The sequence below is a fragment of the Haemorhous mexicanus genome, chromosome Z (genome assembly GCF_027477595.1).
Source record: "Haemorhous mexicanus isolate bHaeMex1 chromosome Z, bHaeMex1.pri, whole genome shotgun sequence".
In the NCBI taxonomy this organism is placed as follows: domain Eukaryota; kingdom Metazoa; phylum Chordata; class Aves; order Passeriformes; family Fringillidae; genus Haemorhous; species Haemorhous mexicanus.
Window position 1 is genome coordinate 5,428,676 of NC_082381.1, and position 20,458 is coordinate 5,449,133.

General features: G+C 43.0%; 1 protein-coding gene across 1 annotated transcript in view; it reads right to left on the reverse strand.

The window, feature by feature from the left end:
* Positions 1 to 15,666: 15,666 nt before the first annotated feature.
* The window catches only part of PCSK1 (proprotein convertase subtilisin/kexin type 1), a 28,176-nt gene continuing 23,384 nt past the window's right edge, over positions 15,667 to 20,458 (reverse strand). The window contains exons 13-14 of the mRNA XM_059836453.1: positions 20,183 to 20,344; positions 15,667 to 18,646 (exon numbers count right to left, since the gene is read on the reverse strand). Of these exons, the coding sequence (XP_059692436.1) occupies positions 18,284 to 18,646; positions 20,183 to 20,344 (525 nt within the window). The 3' untranslated portion in view covers positions 15,667 to 18,283. The remainder of the gene's footprint in view (positions 18,647 to 20,182; positions 20,345 to 20,458) is intronic.

Below are 20,458 nucleotides of genomic sequence, written 5' to 3' on the forward strand. Positions count from 1 at the left end.
AGCAAAGATGCAAATAAGAAAGAATAAAATAAAGAGCAACTGCCCAGCCACTGTTGCATACAAAATATGTGAGATTTTGTTTTTAAGACCCAGCTACTGAGGATTTGGAAGGCAGCAGATCTGTTTGTGGCAGCTCACCATTACTCTGGAGCCAAACAATCACATGCCCTGACTATCATGGATATCCTTTAGAAAGAAAACACGCCTTAGAAAAATAATTTTCTTCCAGAGGCTGCTCTGAATTCCACAGGAGTAATGATGGTTTGTTTTGTTCTGAGCTAGTTAGCCGGTGGGAAGAGAAATCCTCACGAAAGCATGGTAGTTATAAATTGGACAAATTAGGACTGATCCTAGGAAGCTGGGTTTTGAAGCATTCAGCAGTTTACTCTCCATTCATCAGCTCCTGAGGCATGGACAGTGTAAAATGAGAGACAGGAGGAGATTTGGAACAGAGAGTTTGGAGATTTCAGGGTTGTTACACCAAGCAGAAAATGCTGGAGAGGTTTTAGCCTTAAATCCTGCTGCTGAGAGCAAAACCTCTTACTTAATAACCCTGATATTCTCTGTTGCTTTTGCAGATTCAACCTCTGTTGCAGTCAAGGATTTTAGAGACATTTAACCCTGAGTTCAATTTCCCTGATGCATGTGGGTAAAGGAGCTGTTTTCCTAACTATAAATCATGCCCTGTGTATTGTCACAGGTACTGAAAGGGGAGAAGATGCCTTTGGGTTTGATCTCATCTGCCATATTTTCAGCTGCAAAAAAGCAGCTTAAACATCACTGAACACTGCTGAAATTCAAGATGCAGTTTTTTAAGGTGTAAGAAAATGGTATAAGTTTTTGTTAGAAAATAATTAATGTCTCTCTGAGACATCAGGAGATATCTCTCTCCTGTAGGATAAAAGCATAGCTCTAAAGAGCATGAGTATTTCTGATACATGATCTTCTGATTTCTTTACTTCCTTGTCCAGGGTCTCAAGCAGCTGATTTTATTTTAGGTTTAATCTGATGCTCATCCTTCTCCTTAGTCTTGTAATTATGCTCTGAGCATGTCTGGGGAATAAGAGGCTTTACTTTGTTCCCCAAAATGTTCCTCCTGGTCCTGCACACCGACAAGTCAGCCTGCTTTGGGGTGATGCCTGAACTCCTCCCACCAAAACTATCTTGGTCCATGCTTGGTGCACCAAAAGCCAGTCTCCAGCAGAGTCTGATGGAGGTGCCTGAGGATCATGTCCACCATACACTGTGTTTCCCCAGCAGTTTTCCACTGACCTCTGCCCCATTGTTATTCCTGGTGCACACATCTGATAGGGGCTCCATCCCAGTCTCTCATGACTTTGTCCTGGTTCCCTCTGAAGAAAAGGCTGTAGGTGGTGTGCCTACAGCACCATGACATTTAGGGTGCACTCTTTCACAACTGACACATGGAGAATGCACATATTGGAAAGGTCTGAGTGTGACCTGGTGCCTCTGGAAGGATCAGGGCAACATCTCAGCTCAAAGACGACAAATGTTTTCCCATTCCCTACTGTGCTGAGACAAAGCAGCCCTGAGCCATGGCAGAGCAGGAGGAACTCACAGACAGCCCTGCCAGACAGGCAGGTTTGTCCATCAGTGACTCTGAGTTGGATACTAAGAGAGATTCAATGCTGAGAAATGCAAGGCGGGTGCCATTAAAAAGTAATAACTCAAAGGCCACCAGAAAGCGTGTCCATGGCTTTCTTTCTTGGGGATCTGTCTCAGCCCTGCTGAGCTCCAGATCCCCAAGAGATTTGGTGGCCTCCAGGCCCCGTGGCCAGCGGCCGCTGCTGGTGGCCAGCACCCACGAGATGGAGCTCCGAGCCTGAGGATGAGCTGGGGGAGCACAATCCCTCCTGCTCTTTGCACTTGCTTTTTCCCTCCTTCCCTCCTGCAGAAATGTGGAGCTGTGGGCGTGTAATCCATTTTCTTATTGAGTGAGTGCTTATTTCAAATGTCACTTGGAGGTTTTTCTTTCCCATCTGCATCTCTGACTTTTCTGGTTTGCTCTCTTGTCCAGCACAGGCCCTGCTGGGTGAGGACTCAAGCCATGAGTGTGAGCAGAGAGCGGGGCCCAGTTGTGAGCACATAAGATCAGGCCAGCTTCACTCTATGTTCCTGCTGAAAGCTGTGGGAGGCAGGGATTTTTGGTGGACTCAGATGGTTGGTAGTGACATTGAATGGAGCTTGACCCAGGCAGAACCATGGTCAAGAATGTCTGGGAGTTTGCTGAAGATGTTGGGGTAATTCCACCATTTAGCAGTTTCTGTAATTGTGTCAGGAGGTCAGTGTCCCTCCTGCAGCCCTCTCACAGATAGCTCCCAGTATATTTGGAGGCCTGGAGACCAAAAGAGTCATCAGAATGATCTTGCCCACTTTTACAAGGAATCGTTTGTTGAGGAAAGTTTTTCATTATTTTCCTGCTCAGGTAGAGGGCAGCAGAGCTGATGTCACGCCGATGGCAGGTGAGGAGAGGCAGAAGTTGTCCTTTTTACTGCAGAGGAAGATCGCAGTTGCAGTGCTTCCCTGGGCTGTAGTCCAGGTGCTCTGAGTCCCTGTGTCACCTGCAAGGCTTAGTCCTTGCAGCTCCAAGCAGATTTGCTGTGAGGGATTCTCCGGTGTCCCCAGGCTCTGTGGGTGGCTTTGAGCCCCTCATCCAAGCCCTTTGGAATCAGTTTGGAGAGGTGATGTGCCTCTGACTGGTGCAGTGAATCTGGGCCCTGCTGGGTTTGGGATCAGAAGGCACCAGCTCCAGTGGTTTCTACTCTAAATGCCAGCATTTTAGTAGCATCTGCCCACTGTCACTGAGTTCACATTCCCTAATGATGAGGAAGAATCTTATCTGTATTTTTTGTGTTTGAGTGATGCAGAGTGAGTACTTGACCTCAAACAAAGCTAAAACTGGGGGAAGTTAAACACATGTCAATAAAACATAGTACATTGTCTCGGATCACAAGGCCTGTGCTTTACTACAAGTGTATTTTTCATTCACTACCTGCCTTTCACCTTGTGACAGGCTGCCAAGTCGCCCTTCCGGCAGGGATTTAAAAACTGTATAAACATGGTGATCAGGGACATGGTTTAGTGGTGGTCTTGGCAGTGCTGGTTTAACAGCTTGAATTGAGGATCTTAGGGTACTTTTCCAACCTCAATGATCCCAGGAGTCTGTGTGGTTATACATTTTCCAGTAAAACACCACGGATGATATCCATTTTACTGTGGAGGCAGTTCCATTTCGGAATGGGGAAGCAGAGGCCAAGGAAAAATGCTCTCAGCTGGAGGGAGACTTGTTGGCCATAGAGAAATATGAAAGGATGGAATAAATCATGGCATTGATGAACGTAGGGAAGGCAGGGGGAGCCCTGCATGCAGCTAAGGATGAGGTGGCAGCCATCCTCATTTCAAGGTCATGCTTTAATTTGAAATTAAACATATGGCCTAGACCAGCTGAAGAAAAAGGTGCAGTGCTTTTCCTGCATGGGAGCAGTTCCTTGGAAAGGTCCCAAGGTAATAAGAAAATTACAAAACAGCTTTTCAGCTCTTCACAGTAATATTGGTTTTTTGCTCCATTTAACTGATGCTGAAATCAAGACTACTATTTTACCATGTATGCTGCAATTGTTGCACAAATAGATAAGATGATTTGGTAAGTAGAAAGAGCAAGAGGTTTTCATGCTGATAATACATTATTATTGACAATGTGATGCTTTTATCAAGTAGTGGTAATCAACCTTTGCTTGCTTGATAAATTCATAGCCCAGAGTGTTGATTTTATCAAAATTACCTTCGCAGTTAAGGATGTAATTTTCTGCTGGTAAAATGAAGGATGTTCTCAGTAATTCGTAATTGTCCAATTATTTGGTATAATTCTTTTAATGTTTTAACATGTTCCATGAGTTTCAAGGCAGCTTGAGTGCTCTGCATGGTGTGTCAGCTTGCTGAATACGAAGGCACCTGTCAGTTTTTTTATTATACACAGTCTTCTGGCTAACTAGGAAAATAAGACCTGACGGTGTTTTTTATTGCTGACTGTGAAAAACACATCACATTTTCTCACACCAGAACACAAAACAAGCATTACCCAATTCCCCTTCTGCTTCAAAAATGATGTTATTTATTAGTGCCTACCAGGGGACAAAATGATGCCCAGTTAAAAGAGTTCTGTTTCACTCAGTGGGGACAGCTGCCACCAAAAATGTGATGATTCTGGGTGCAGTGTTATATCTGGCACCACCGATGCACTGCATGCATGTCTATCCAGAAATAAAGACTCTTCTGATAAAGATTGCAACCCCTGGGGAGGCTGGTGCTTCCCCAGGGTGGGAGGAAGAGTTTGCTGACAGCATGGGCTCTCCCATCAGATCAGCTGCTGTCAAGTTCAGCAGCAGCAGAATGAGAAACGGACAGGCTTGCTACAGCTAGCTGCAATGCACAAGATGACAAGTAACACCAGCAGTACCAGGAAACCCTTCAACCAAACCTCAGCTGTGAGCTGCAAAGAGGGAACTTTTCTTAATTTACCTCTATTTACCAGCTTCATATACTTAGCAGCTGCTTTCCAGCCTGCCTTTCTCCATTTCCACCACAGCTTTTCCTACATTGTTGCCTGAAATAGCAAGGAACACATCTAAGGGTTTGCAGCTGAACAAGATGAAAACCAAACAGCTGTCTGAAATCTGTGTTTTCCTCTGCTCCCATGCTTCCTTGAAGATATTTCTCCTGTGGTAGGTTATGCTTAAGAAACAATACCCTGTACCTGATAATTGTAGCAGATGACCTTTGTCACTATGGAAGGACTGTCTGGATCTTAGCAGAGAAGTGAAACACAGATTACACACCGTGTTTCTTACCACGAGGAATTCAGAAGGCCAAAACACCCTGAGCAGTGAGCAACAAGTGTTGCCTGGCAGTATTACTGTTGTTTTTATTCTGAAAGAATCCAAGCCAAAGAAAGCACTAGAGGGCACAGTTGCAGGAGATCAAAACCAACCAGATTTGGACTGCAGTGAAATACTCGACACACTGACGAAATTCCTCTCTGATAAATTAATGTAAATCAGGCTTGGAAGGAAAATTCTCATTTCAAAGTTGGCTGAAGGACCCGAACAAAATGATAGGTGACGATATAGCAAACTGGAGAGTGTTTGTATAATACAATGGCACGGGGATAGGCGTCAGGAGTTGCTCTATTTAACACCCTCATCAATAATTCAGAAGAAGAAACAAGAAGAAAGTAATGAGATTTGATACTTGGGAGGATTAGTTAGAATTGGTGAGAGCTGCAAATTAATGCAAAGCAACAGACACCAGAATCACAGACACAGAAAAGCAAAAGGCACAAAGCACACGGGTGGAAAGCAAAATTTAATAAAGAGAAACCTGGGGGAATTGCAGGCAAAGTAAATATCAATCCAGCAAGAAGAAACCTAGGAAAGGGTAACATGGGAAGTTATCTCAGCAGGAGAGCTGACAAGTTATCACAGGCCAGGCTGTGCTGTGAAGGTGCTTCACTGACATCTGCACTGCCCATCAAGGAGCTCCAACACCTCTGGGTCCTGCCACCATACTGGGAATTAATTCCCACCATCGTGCTCAGCTGCCCTGCCCTGCACATCCCTGCTGCAGCTGGAATTCAGATGAGACTAGTAGGAAAGGAGCTGGGTAGCTCAATCTCCAGGAAAAGCTTGGAAGTGCTGCAGCTTCACTGCAGTAGAACAGATTGGGAAAGGCACAGCTTTGGAAAGATGGCGGGGAAGCACAGGAAGGAGGCATAGGAAAGCAAAAGGCAGCTGGGAACACTAGAACCAAAGCTTTGTCTGCTGAGCAAGGAAGATGGGACCCTTTCCAAAGTATTTGGGCCATAGTGTACATGTAAATTCCAACATTTCAGAATATAAGAGCAATCTGAGTAAATTGTAATGACAGAGAAAACCTATGAAGTCCCCTCGGTGGAGGGACCTGTCTGTTCAAAACTGCAGACTGTTGTTGCAGAGGAGCAGCAAAGGCAGAGAAGATTATTCTGTGTCTGGGCAGCAGTGGGATGTGAGTTTCTCTGCCTGTCCTGAGCAGAAAGCAGACATGTCAAGGAAGCTGCTGAGCAGCATCCAGGGAGAAAGAGCTCTGGAAGCTGGCAGCTTCCAGCTGGCAGCCTTTCTGTTAAGAGCAGAAGAAAGCAAGTCATTCTCAGAATCCCAGAATCCCAGGATGGGTCAGGTTGGAAGAGACCACGGTGGGTCATCTGTCCGAATGTCCCTGCTCCAGCAGGGTGATCCCAGAGCACGTGGCACAGGGTTGTGTCCAGGTTCTGGAATATCTCCAGTGAAGAGAAACTCCACAGCCTCTCTTGCAGTGTGTTCAGGGCTCAGTCACTGGACAGGGAGGGAGTTCTGCCTCATGTCCAGCTGGAACTTCCTGGGATCAGTCCCTGCCCATTCCTTTGGTGCCATTGTCCCTACAGAGCAGGGTCTGGACCCTGCTCTGCCCCTCCCTGCAGACAGGGACACCCGGGGCTGAGGCCCCTCTCGGCTGGGGCTCCTCTCCAGGCTGAGCAGCCCCAGCTCCCCCAGCCTTTCCTCTTCCCCAGCCCCACAGCCTTTGCTGACCCCTCTCCAGGAGCTCTGTGTCCCTCCTGCCCTGAGGAGCCCAGAGCTGGACATGGCACTCCAGAGGTGCCTCCAGGGCTGGGCAGAGGGGCAGGATCCCTCCCTGTCCTGCTGGCAATGCCCTCCCAAGGGCACTCCAGGATCCCCTTGGCCTCCTTGTCCCCAGGACACTCTGCTGGCTCAGGGACAGCTCTTTGTCCCCCAGGACCTGCAGGTCCTTCTCTGCAGAGCTGTTTGCCAGCAGATCACCCTGGCCTGTGCTGGTGCTTGGGGTTATTCCTGCCCAGGTGCAGGACCCTGCATTTCCTTTGTTGAATTTTGGCGTGTTCCTGACATCCTTGGCTAGATTTAATTCCAGATGGGCCTTCGCTTTCCTCGTCTCATTGCCACTTACCTTGACAACCCCTTTTGTGCTCATTCGGAGTGGCCTGGTCCTGCTTCCATCTCCTGTGTATTTCCTGCTTACTATTGCATAATGACAGGAGTTCCTTGTTCATCCCTGCAGGTCTCTTACACCCTTTTCACTCTACTTCTTGCTTCATTCTGCTCCAGCTCTGGTCTGCTCAGTGCAGGTAATGTCACACAAATCCTGTCTGCCAGCTATCTCCTGCAGCCAGCTTCGTCTTGTTCCAGGAGTGTTTATCAGGACAAGGCCAAAGTTTTGTCTACCAAAGGAAAGCAGTGCTGGGAATTCATGTATTACCCAAAGCCAAAAAAAAAAAAAAAAAAAACCATAAATAACACTTTAACCTGGCTGAGGGACTTCTGGGCAACCCTATTTTTCAGCAGCACTACTGAGGATATGCCAAGCATTACCCTAGATCAGAAGGTTTTTGAACAGTAGTCACACAGATGGCACAATAAGCTATTAAACATGATATGTATAGGAAAATGACTCAGCCTTCCCCTCTTCAGGCAAACAAAAGGTGATCCTGACCCCACCTGCGCTATTTTTCTGGTTAGCTGAAGTGCTAGTGCTCATCTAACAAGAGGTTTTTTCCAGTATATTAATGACAAAAACCAATGTACAAAATAATATTGCCCCATTCCAAGATGAGGATGGAGGATGGTCACTTCACAGACAGAGACACAGACAAGGCAGAGGTGTTTAACACACCCTTTACCTCTGTCTTCAGTATGGATGATGGACCACAGGAGTCTCAGTGCCCTGAGCTCGAGACCACAGCTGTAAAAACAATTAACTCCCAGCTGACCCTTATGTGGGATCTGCTGCTCAAACAGGATCCCTGCAGGTCTGTGGAGCCTGTTGGGATTTGTCTGAGAATCCCCAGCTGCTGATGTCATCCCAAAGCCTCCCTCAATGATTTTTGAGCAGCCAGGAACTGGGTCCCAGCTGTCCGGAGGTGGGGGAATATTGTTGTGATTTTCAGGAAGGGCAAGAAGGAAAACCCCCGAAAAAACAGGCCTGTCAGTCTCATTTCACTGACTGGTAAAATCATGAAGATTATCTGAGAGGTATTGAAAAACACCTGAAGAACAATGCCAGCATAGCTTTATGAGGGGAAAGTCCTCCTTGCCAAACCTGATTTCCTTTTACAACAAGATAACCACCCTTTGTGGATCAAGGGGAAACAGTTAATGTAATCTTTTTGGATTTCAGCAAAGCTTTCCATACTGTCTTTCCCAGGATCCTTCTGGACAAAATGTACATCCCACAGCTGGATAAACAAATCATGTGATGAGTGAGCAGCTGGCTCATGAGTTGGAAGGAAAGAGTTATAGAGAACCAGGTAACATCAGAGTGGTCGCCTATCATTAGTGGGGTTTGCAGGGCTCCATCCTAGAGCAGGTTCTCTTCAACATCTTCACAAATGACCTGAATGCATACCTGGAAGGAGCACAAAGTCCAACAACAGCATTTAGCTGGGTGGAGCTGTAGACTGCCTCAAAAGAGGAGAGGCCCTGCAGAGGCCACCTTGAAAAATTAAAGGGCTGGACAATCACCACCTGTGTGAAGTTCCACAAGGGAAAGTGCTGGATTCTGCCCCTGCGATGGTCCTGGAGATCCTCTTTGATGGCCAGCTGGACACAAACCAGCAGAGCCCTGGAGCCAGCAGGGACATCCCTGCCCTGGGGACACCAGGCCCAGCATGACCGGCCGGGCCAGGGAGGGATTGTCCCGCTCTGCTCTGGGCTGGGACAGCCTCACCTGGAATACTGGGTGCAGTTCTGTCATCACAGGGTTAAAAAGGCATTAAACTGTCGGAGACAAAGGATGCCATGAGGATGATGAAGGGCCTGAAGGTGAGGAGTTTCTGAGGACATTGGTCTGTTCAGCTGGAGAAGAGGAGACTGGGGGGAGACCTCACTGGGGCTCCAACATCCTTGCAGGGGGCAGGTTCCAATCTGCTCACTCTCTGACACCAGTGACAGGACTGCAAGAAATGGCCTGAAGTTGAGTTGGGGGAGGTTTAGGTTGAGTAAGAGCCGAAATGACAGACGTGGGACTCCAGGTGGCTCTCCAAAATGCAGTTTGTTCCATCCAAGATGTCACAGCAGTCCAGAGTTGTGGGTGACAGAGCTGTGCCTACAGCTGTCAGCTCCAGCTGCAGGCAGGCCTGGAGACCCTTTGGTTTTGGTTACAATGCATTTTATACTTTTCTTTACTGAGCATCTTCATACAGCAGAACCAATCTATACCTTAACTATTGTCCATAGCCTATCATAACTACTATAATTACCATATTCATGTTTCTGTTCTCCAATCACTAAAAGTCAGTACATTACAGTTTAAGCTAGAAGTTGTTTTTCAGTTTTTTTGCAGTGGAAAATTCTGAGACCTTTTTTCTACTTGCAACATCTGTTGACTTGTTTTCCTGTGCTATCTGTCTGCTTGGTAAAAACATCTTGTTTGAGGGGGGTTTATCCTTTGCTCTAAGCCATAAAAACCCCTTCTAACTAACACAGCCTTTGCCTCCTTGGTTATCCAGTAAGACTGGCTCAGCAATTCTTTTCTTCCATATCAAAACTTGCTTGCACCTCTATTCCTTCTTCAGATTTTACATTCAGAAATCTTTCTGTTGAGCATACATAAGTGTGAGACTTTCTTGTCAAACTTTCATCTTTCCCAACAAGGTTGGATACCAGGAATGGTTTTCCCCCAGGGTCTGGTTGGGCCCTGGAACAGGCACCCTGGGGCAGTGGTCATGGCAGCGGTCAAGACTGACAGAGTTCAGGAAGCATTTGGACATTTGCTCTCAGGAACATGATGTGATTTTTGGGATGTCCTGCATGGGACCAGGGCTTGGACTCAATGATCCTGATGGGCCCCTTCCAACTCAGCATGATTCTGTGGTCTTTCTCCTGGCCACCTGTGGGCCGGGAGAAGTTAAAAGCCATGGCAGCTGCTGGAACAGGAGGGCTCTGCCACCCTGGTCTCCATTTGCTGTCTACAAAAAAGTGTGAAGCATTATCACCAAAGGAAAATTTATGTTACTCAAGAGAGCAGTTAGTGATGCTTACCATTATACATTTTCCCCTGATTTAGGTAGAGATATATCCATGCTTGTTTGTGTATATTATTGGCAATTCTAGAGGACAATGACCACTACCTTCAGGCTGGGTAGTTCTGTTTCAAATCCAACAGCTTTGGCTGTTTTGCAGCTTTCTGGTCCTGAGGATTTTTTTTTTTTTTCAGGTTAGTTACTGTCTGAAGTCTGCTTTGGAACCTACAAGAGAACCATCCTATGCCCACATGTTATGGGACCTGCAAATCTTGCAAACAATGTGTAGATCCAAGTGATGGCGATGAGAATTAAAGGCATACTGTTTTGTCATTAATTTCACTCCATCAAATTTGTAATTAATTTCACTCCACCCTTCACTGAGGGTGAATGCTAAGAGGGTTGAGGCCAGCCTCCATGAAGCAAAATCCTTGCTGTTTTTAAATGTCTAAATCCCAGGAGGCTGTTAATCTTTTTTCATAATTTGGTTATTACTGAGGGACAGCAGTACTGCTGATGAAAACAAAGTGCCTGAGCTGATGAGCTCCACTTGTGACTCAGGAAAAGAGGAGATGATGGGGCAGGGTGATCTAGACATCAGGTGCAATGCTATGTGCAATGCAGTAAATCAAATCTCTTCCTCTTCCACTCTTACTCCCACAGACAGGGAAACTAATTGTATGACTCCACACACTGCAGATGCAAACACAAGATATTCGGAAGCTGAGCCTTGACTTTGAGCTAACAGAACATTCAACTAGTTCAGTGCATAATCACAGTTGGAAATCCATGCATGGATATTTTATTCCAGGGAGGTGCAATATAGGCTGGGTTTTAAAATCTATCCGAAGGGGTTTAACTTCTCAGATTCCACTGAAAGATAAGAAAAGTTGGCCTTCCTTCCCTCTGCTTCTTTTAAAAGTTTCTGTAAAGACAGACCCTTCCATCAGCAAGCATGGTGTGTGGAGGTTGTGCTTCTGATGGGTGTCTGTTGTGTTTTTGAACAGTGCAACAAACTGAGCTCAGGAAATTGCCATTAGCTTTTCTGAGAAAGGTAAACTCTCATCATCTCTAAAGGTAAGGACATGTTGATGACTGCTCCCAAAAATGGATAATGGTTTAGGCTCTCAGCTAGTATAAAATTACAGGGGTGAATTCAAAGAACCAAGCTCATTAACACAAACTGCAGAGCGGATGAACCTTGAACAGCTGGAAATGCTGGGCTGTGGATTTTATGATTAGACTTCTGATAGGAAAGAGAGACATGAGAGATCATGAAAGCAATTAATTCTGTCACAAAACAAACCATATCTGACTCATCAGCATGAGCAGCAGGAAGATCTAAAATTTGTCCTTTGAAGCCAGGGTACTGTAACAGAGCTGTTTGAATAATGACAATGGAAAAGCACAAAATGCACAAAATGCACTCCTTCTTGCCCAGCTTTGTGTCCAAACTGCCATCTCTTTCTTTTCAGCTGCTGTGGAATAACACTCAAGTCAAATAACTTTTATCTGTTTTCATTTCTTGAGTATGTGAGTGCATTCAGAGTGAGCCTTGCAGAATTACTAAAAATTAATAACAAAGCATCTATCTTCTGACCTTTATGCATCTATACAGCTCCATAATATGAAAAAATTTGTTATAATACACTACACATGGTCTAGCTTCTTATAAATGGAGAGCATTCCCTGAGCTTCCAAAGAAGAGTAAGATCACATAGATGTGAAATACCTGAACATCTGACATGTTTATTAAGGATGTGAAGTTATTATCTGACTGTTTTATTAAGTGTTTATTAAGGACTGTGTGGAAGTAAGGTCTCCAAATGTATGCTGCTTGTCAGAGGCTCTGCAAGTGTTGTTCCCCTAATAAAGAAGGTTTTGCACACATTTCCCAGAGGGAAGGTGATTCACCATGCCAGGTTGAAACCCAGTACACTGCAATGTAAGCAGCTCATAAGACTCGGTGGCACAGTGTATGGAAATCCAGGCATGACTCACACACTCAATATAGGATTGCAAGGAGGTATTTGCAGTAATTGAGCAGAACTTTAGCATCATATCCCCCCTGTTCCGTGCAGAAGTACCATGCAAGACTAATCTGTTCTGATTCAGCCAAGTGTTCAGGGAGGTACTTGATCCTATACACGCACTTAAACAGGACAGGAGACTGATTTAAGCAAGTAAATAGGATTAAGTGCAGGCTTAATGGTTTTGCATCACACGCAGCCTGTGCTTTAACGACTTTCTAAAGCCAAGAATGCCTTTTGTTTTCTGAATTGATTTTTCTCAAGCCTGGGGGGCTGAGGAAGGAGAACAGTCCAATTGCAGAGATAATCTTGGACACCAGCGGGAGATCCCCGCAAATTTTCTGTAGCCAGCAGTGGGCTGGAGTGCTCCATTGTCTGAACATACAGGGCAAGAGCTTCAGCCCAGCTTTACAAAAGGTGGACTCAGCATGGCTCAGCACCATCCTGGGAGCCAGAAGGGGCAAGAGATGAGGGCAACTGCCTAAGTGTAAACACATTAATTCAGTGCCTGAATGAAGAGTGTGATTCACAATTGCTGTATAGATGTGGAGACACAGTCTCCTCCATTGTGTGACTCAGAATGATCTCTGGAACCTATAGGTGCTCTACAAGATGCTATGTCAATTAATTTTAAAGTAAATACACATAATTATTCAAGGTATTATGAATACTTCTTCCCTAATGGCTTCAAATTGCATGCTCAAAGTCTTGAAAGAATTTTGACTGCAATGTTTTTGCTAGAGATCCAGTGTTTGCAGTGCCCAATACACACTTGTTGGTTGTGTTACAAAGCCAGCAAAGTTTAACTGTCTAAACTGTTCAAAGTTTAGAGTTCTGTCAAAACTGTTCAAACCCTTGCAGAGTTATAGCTATCTTTTGCATTATAAGGGTAGAGTTATTTTTCTGTTAGATCAATTGCAAAAACACAGAATTCTTTGGGAAATTCAGGAAATTCTTCAACCCCAGTTGTTAAAGGGACAACCAAAAAAGCAAATCTCCCTTCCGCTTCTGTCCCACTCCAAAACAACATGCACTATTAATACTACTATGATGGAAAATCCAAGCTGAAGTTCAGCTTTAAACTCTGTTTTACCAAATTAGTGCTGCAGCTTCTTCCTTCTTGCTGTTCTGCTAAGAGTTGCTACATTCCAGCATCAAAGAGACTTTACATGGAGTTGTTACATGGATGGAGTTGTTACATGTGCATGTGTGTGTATTGTTCTAGGTAAAAGCGAAAGCAATGAACTGCATTCAGACAGCTTGATGCCTGAAACTCATGGATGAAATGGTGTTTTTAATAACTACTTGTATTGTCCAAAAAGTTTCACTGAAGGGTGGTGCACCTCTCTGAAGTGATGTGATAGAAATACAGTGTAAAAGAGGAGAAGCTCAAGCTGAGAGTTCATACTAAATCTTCAGTTTTTAATATGTCTCCCATGAACAGTGAATGAGGAGGGAACCAGCTGAGCTCCCTGCTGAACTGTGGGGCCAAACTTCTTCCTGAGATCCTGGATGTTCATGGTGCTCTGCACCCCACCAACATTATTCTGAAGAGGGGAATTAATTCCCTTGGGCTAATGGGGCTAGTATTTGGCTCTCCTCTTTTTCCAGCCTTCATGGATCTGTTTCACACGAGCCCTTGGTGCAGCAGCACAGGCAGAGCTGCACGCCCCTGGTCCTAAGTGCACTTCCTTGTCAGAATATATGGCACTGCATTATGCTGCATGTTTATGGTTTGAAACACTGGCTGATAATGTGGCCACAGTCAAACAAAATGCTGCATGCAACAGCAATCAATTAATTTGTTTTAGGGAAAGAATATGACATCAGAAAGAAAGAGATACGTGCTTAGCTACATTTGATTGGAGGCAGTCAAATAGCTGAAATGATATAAACATTAAGATATATTTTCCTGATAACCACCCACTTTCATATATTATCTATTTATTTTTCTCTGGTATCTTAGTGGCGCTTGGAACATATTAGATTTTTTTTCAATAGACATTAAGTGCATTGCTGGAAACAAAATTTCTCATTCTTTCTGATTACATTATTCTCACAAATAGCAGTAGGAGAAGTGATATTTTTAATGGACACTTGTGTAATTAAATAGAAGAATGTTCACAGAAATTAGTTTTATTAGTGCCTAGAGTGGTGGAGTTTTCCTTTTCTAAAACGCTGCTGTGAAAGGAATGGTCTCTCAGAGCTTTGAAAATAGACTTCCTGAACGGAAATACTTGGTCAAACAGAAAGGGGTTAGGCTGTGCAGTACTCCGTGTCATATAATAACTCTTTATTTTTCTCCCTGTATTTTTTCTTCTATAATTATTTTCAGAGCTATACTAACTCAGATGCCAACTTTCTTTAGATCTGTGATGTTTGGAAAACTGCAGGGGCAGAGGCTGGCTTAATGTCGCAGAAGGAGACTCTCAGGGACAGTGCAGTCCCTCCTGTTGCTCTGATGCACAAGGAGTTAATTGTGACTGTCACCTCCACAGTGTGATCTATGTACCAAAAAAAGCAACAATCAGGTATTTCTCCTTCCCGTTAATGTCCTCTTTTAACAAACAGACCATATCCTCATTTAATCTATGACACTAAGATAATGCAATAAGAAATACTAGAGCTAGAATTTATTTTTAAGGCCCTCCTTTCCTCTCTTAAATTAGCCTTGTATTTACTGAAAATGCTTATGTTTGTTTTCAGAGTGAAGAGGAGAGGGAGAGGTAAGAAAGAGGACACTTCATTTGAAAACTAAATTAGCAAGTTTGGAATTACAAGATGTGACTTATCAGAAACTCTGCTTGGAAAACTCAGAGCTGGTGAAGGTAGAAAGTTCAAATGCAGCATTTCAAAAGCCAGTCAGCTTGAGAGAAAAAATACTGTTCAGTGTGGAAGGTAGGTAATTTTCTCTTAAAGCTACCTCAGAAATCCATTTTCTGTGTACATTTACCGTAAGTATTTCTCATAAGGGAATGTATCCATTGAAATCACATTAATAGTGTGTTAATTATCCTTAGGGCATTTGCCAAAGCAGATGTAGTAATTGAGAGGTAGTTGGTTGCACTGTGTACAGTGTACAAGGGTTTAAGGACTCGTTTCTCTGCTGGCTTTAAATGAGAGTAGTGGTGGAGGGAACAACAATTATTTCAACAATTTTCACGTAAGGAAGTGAAGACCCATGTGTTTACCTTGACCCCGTGACTCTTTTTGCTGCATTGTTTCATTTTAGTGCTTCTGACACACACATCTGTCTATTAAATAGGCAGAATTCTTTTGACTGTTGGAATTACAGACAGTGCTACTGTCAGTGATGCCCACAGCAAAGCTTACTTGGCTGAGCTGTGAGAAGGAAACAAGTGAGTGTTACTGCTGATGAGATCCCTTGAAAGCCCTCATTTTCAATACATTCCACATTTCTTTCCACCCAATCCTGGTTATTTTCCCAAGTCATTATTTTTCATTCTAAACTCAGTTTCCCATTCCTTTTAAGTCAAAAGTTTGACTTTGTCTTACTGTTTTCTTTACAAATGTTAAGACCACACACTGAGCTCTGCTAACACATTGTATTATGCTACTAGTAGACAAATTTTAACATCACATCACATACATGTTGCAGTTGCTGTTGTAACATGCCTTTTAAAAAATACGTTTATTGGATGAAATTGTCTCTTTCTCAAGAAAAAATCTGGTTCTTCAATATAATTTATTATGCCTTTTAAAATTCTGTCTGTTCAATAAAATCTTTGCTATATTATAAATACCTGTAACGAAAATATAATTTAAAATTCTGAGAGAAAACTTTTTTTTTTTACTTTTACATTTTTCACAAAACCCACACAGGCACCAAGGAAAGACTAACAATAAAAATAATTTACTCCTGTACAAGCTGATCTGGGTTGGAAACATTCAAAAGAGAGATTTTAAACTTGTCATCTGTTGAAACTTTGGCTACAGCATAGGAACAGATCTTGAAACAAAGGAGGGTCTTTTGTTTCCCACCCTTTTAACCTGAACATTTCTTTCAAGGCCTGATGGAGTGTTGTTAGTACTTTCCTCACTGTAATTTACCTGAATGAGGACTGGCTAAATTTGTTGTTATCTGTGGGAACCAGCCTCTAAGCTTCATTGCACAGGACTAAAAGTGGCCCTTACCTTGCCATATGAGCCTATTCTGAAAATTAAACATTAGTGAAAATAAGTGCTCTCATTCTGTAATAGCAGCAATTAGAAATTTTCATGGTTTGCTTGTTCATTAGTTATGCATTGCCAGAAAGCTTTTGCGTGGAAAGGACAGCAAAGGGAAAGCTTTCTGATCTGGACCACTTGCAGGATTTTTTTTTCTTTAATGACTTCTCTTCCTAAGCAAATTTCTTAGTAGAGAGGGAGCGATTCAGTACAAGAAGCATTCAGTAGCAGAGATATTATCCTTCAGCTGCTGACTAGAAGAATATTAAAGAGTCCTTAAAACTGGCAAAAAGGCAGGTTAAGCCCAAGATAGGCATGAAGCCACCACAAGGAATGTTTTTTAAATCTTACATTTGGTAAGAAAATTTTCAAGGTTGTCTTTAGAGGAGTCTTTTTTTCCACAGAATTCTTAATTAGTTACAGTAAATAGGTTTACCTTTAAATTACAGGATTTAATGCGAAGTTTGAAAAACTTTCATTTGAACTGATGGATTATGAGCAAAATGTAAAATTCCTGTCTTAGAGACATTTGCATAATTTTAAGGAATAGACAGTGAAAAAGAATCTAATCAAATATTTCTAGAGGGTCTGCAAAAACACATTTCAATAATAGGCAAGAGAAAGACAAGTAAGAAGCAGTCAGCACTTTTTTGGGTTTTCTTTAGCATTTCAATGAGATAACTATCCCCTGGGAATCTTCATTTCCTTGTTCTAGATCCCCTAGCTTTTCTTAGCATCCAACATGGCTTTTTTTTTTTTAATTATTAGAAGAAAAAAAATATAATTTTGACTCTTGTTAAAAAGGTATGCGTGGAAAACTGCTAATATTAGGGGGTTGCTCACCCTCGTTGCTTTCTGACAGCCACCTCTGCCTCAGCCTCTTCCTCCCACTCCATATTCCATGCTCACACTTCTCACGGTACTACTTTTTTTTTAATTCTCAGACAATTTTGCCTTGTTTTCCTAGATGTTTTTTGGGAATTTTACAGTCTTTGGGTGGACTTTTCTGCAACATCTAGCCTCTCTGTTCCACTCGGCCTGGCTACTTGCAGATGCAGAAATCTCAGAAGGCAGCTTTGTACTACTTTGGAGATCTGGCTGAGGCTCCACAGGTAGGAAGTTGGAGCCCAAAGCTCATGAAATTGACACTAACAGATCAGTACTCCATCAAGTGATTCATAACTCATGAAAAGAAAGCCAAGTGCTCTGAAGTGAGACTCTGTCCTCATTAAACACAAATGGCCTAGAAAAGACCAGGCTCATAATTCAGGCACTTCGCTTGGATAAGTTCCAAGTCTGCTGGAGAGAATGCCATCCCACGGTCTGGGATGCTCAGTTTGGCTCTTTTTTGTTAGTGCGTTTCTGTCTGTAGTCTAAATTGTGAATAACTTCATCAGTGTTCACTGATGCCCCAGTCCAACCCCAGCCTCCCAGATGTTCCTCTACAGGAGAACAGAAGGGCAAGGGAGCATTGTTTGGAGGAGGAACAAAACACCTATGATGGAAGCAGTACTGGCTGCAAGTATTAAATCAGAATAAATGACAAATATAACAAAGACTGCAATATTCATGACAAATCCATGGATGAGAATATATCCCCATAGCTTTGGCAGTTTGGTTCAAAACTGCTTGGTAATTCAGGTTTTGAATCCTACTGCATGCTTAAGTGAAGAGGGTGGAAGAATAAGTAATGTGAAAATCGTTTAAAATAGAGTATTAGGGTTTTCAGGGGAGTACTATTGCATTTCATGCCTGAGGGGGCAAATCTACTCTGAAGAAAGGTTTTGAAAAAAGATAATACTAAAAAGTGTAATTTTCCTGTCTTATCCCCTCACACCCGTTTTTTCCCTTCCTTGATATTTGCATTAAATATGAAGCAATCAAAGCAGCAATCACACGACTAGAGCATACACAGACTTTGGAATAAAAAAACTACAGGTGGGGAGAACAAATATTTCCAACTCAGTGCCATACCCTACAGTTAATTTCCTTCATTTATGATATCGACCAACGCTTGCAGCAGTCTATCATCTCTATGCTTGTAAGGTTTGGCATTGTAAAAAAGATCAACGTAGTCACTGTACAGACTTTCTTCTGAGCCTCTTAACTGGGAGGGCTTGTTCAATTTTTTGAGGGCTTGATAGAAGTGTTCGTATGGAATGTTTAACTTCTCGCTTGCAGTCTTCTTTGGCAGCTGCTTCTGATCCATCTGTCTGCTAAAAGCACTTTGCAGTAAATGCAGCATGGCTTCTGATGGGATTTTATCTTCTGCTTTGTCACTGCTGCTGCTGATGTCTTCTGTGGCCTTGGGTTTTTCACTCAGGCTCTCCAGTGTGGTATGATCCTAGAATACAGATTAGCATGAAAAAAGATCAGGTGTCAATGAAAGACTGACTGGATTAAGGCTTGCTCTGGCTGGTGATCTCCACCTATGTGTGGGAAAACGTCATTTTTTCATTCAGGAGCCACTTGGGCATCTAGAAAACAAGCAGACCATTATCAACCAAAACAAACTTTTGAAAACTCTACACTGCAAAAAATATCAAATCCTCCCGCAATATAGGCATTTTTTAAATTTAGGCATTTATCAAATTTATAAATTCAGATTCCACATTGGCAGGATACAACATGTCATTTTATACCAGTATTTGTCCCTGTCTTAGGAGATAATTCTGGTTATGTCATGAGACACAGCCCTCTAAATGAAGGAAACATATATGCAGTGGTGATGGCAGTTCTTATTGTGCCTTGTACTCTTAGGAAAGGATGGAACCAGTGTTTCATGAAACCTTCTCTGTAGATGATCCCACCTGAGAAAAGGGCAGTGAAGTATGGCAAATGGGTGGTCATAACACATACCTAGGAGACCTTGGAAGACTTATCCCAAGTACAGGTTCACAGAGCAGTTGATGAGAGGCATGATTTCATTTCAACACTAGTATATGACTGCAGACCTTCCTCATTCAAACTAGAACTGCATTTCTAACTGAACGCTCATTTTATCTTCATGTAATTTTTACCCATGTCCACCCATTTTCTCCTACAGCACCTGCTGAATCCACTTTTACTTTCTTCCCATTTGTTTTTTTTGCCCGTGGCTGCCAGACCTGGGGACATTCATGTAATGGATTTAGAGACCATTATCACACCACCTTTCATAACCTGTCTGAGGAGGGTTAAACTATCTGTGCTTTATGGATGTCCTAATTACTTAATGGGGAGACAATTTGATGTGATGGGATTATTTTCTGATGCTGCTGACGTAATCAAACACTATGAAATGTGCATTACTACCATCCTGTGCATCCTGAAACCCAGGGTCACCCTGCCTTGTCCCCACCCTGTATTTTTAGAGCACTGTTTTCTGTAGGGTAAACGGGGATGCTAAAGGATCTGGCAGCAACAGATCCACTGAACCAAACCTTTTGAATCAGTGAGTCCCTGATTTTTCTCAAGCCCTTTGTTCCTGAAATTCCTTGCAAACTCACTGGAAGCACTCCAGCCGGCAAAGTTCCTTTAGAATGTGACACTTGTATTCAGTAGAATTATATACATTTAGTGTGCCTGTCAGAGGTGTGTTCCTCCCTCCTTCCACCACGCAGCTGCATTAGCCACAGAGTTTCTACCTTTAGAAGCAATTTCCTGTTATCATCCTAAACTCCTTATATTTTGCAATTTGAAACAGACACTAATAAAAATATCAGTTGTTGACATGGGCAAAATTATGATATACACTCGAAACCAATCAGGAGTTAGATTAAATGAATGCAAAATAAATATGTGTCTTACTAGGCAAAAAAAACCCCAAAATACCCACCAAAAAACAACATTTTCTCATAAACTGAAAAACATGTAAGGAATAAATGAATTATAACTCTACCTCTACAAGATCCGTCATCTTCTCCACTCCTCTTCTGTCATTCTGTACGGCATTGTAGGATGTATACACACGCGGCTGCTTCATGTGCTCAGGCTGGGTAGCAGTGCCATGCAAAATCAATTTCCAGTTTACAATCCTCCCCTCATTTTGTATTCGTCTGGACTGGAAAACAAGCATGGCATCAGAATAGGCTCTCAGGACACAAAAGAGCAAAAGAGACACTTAAATGCAAAGTACACAGAAGCGACCAAAGCAAATTACCAGGCTTTCAATACT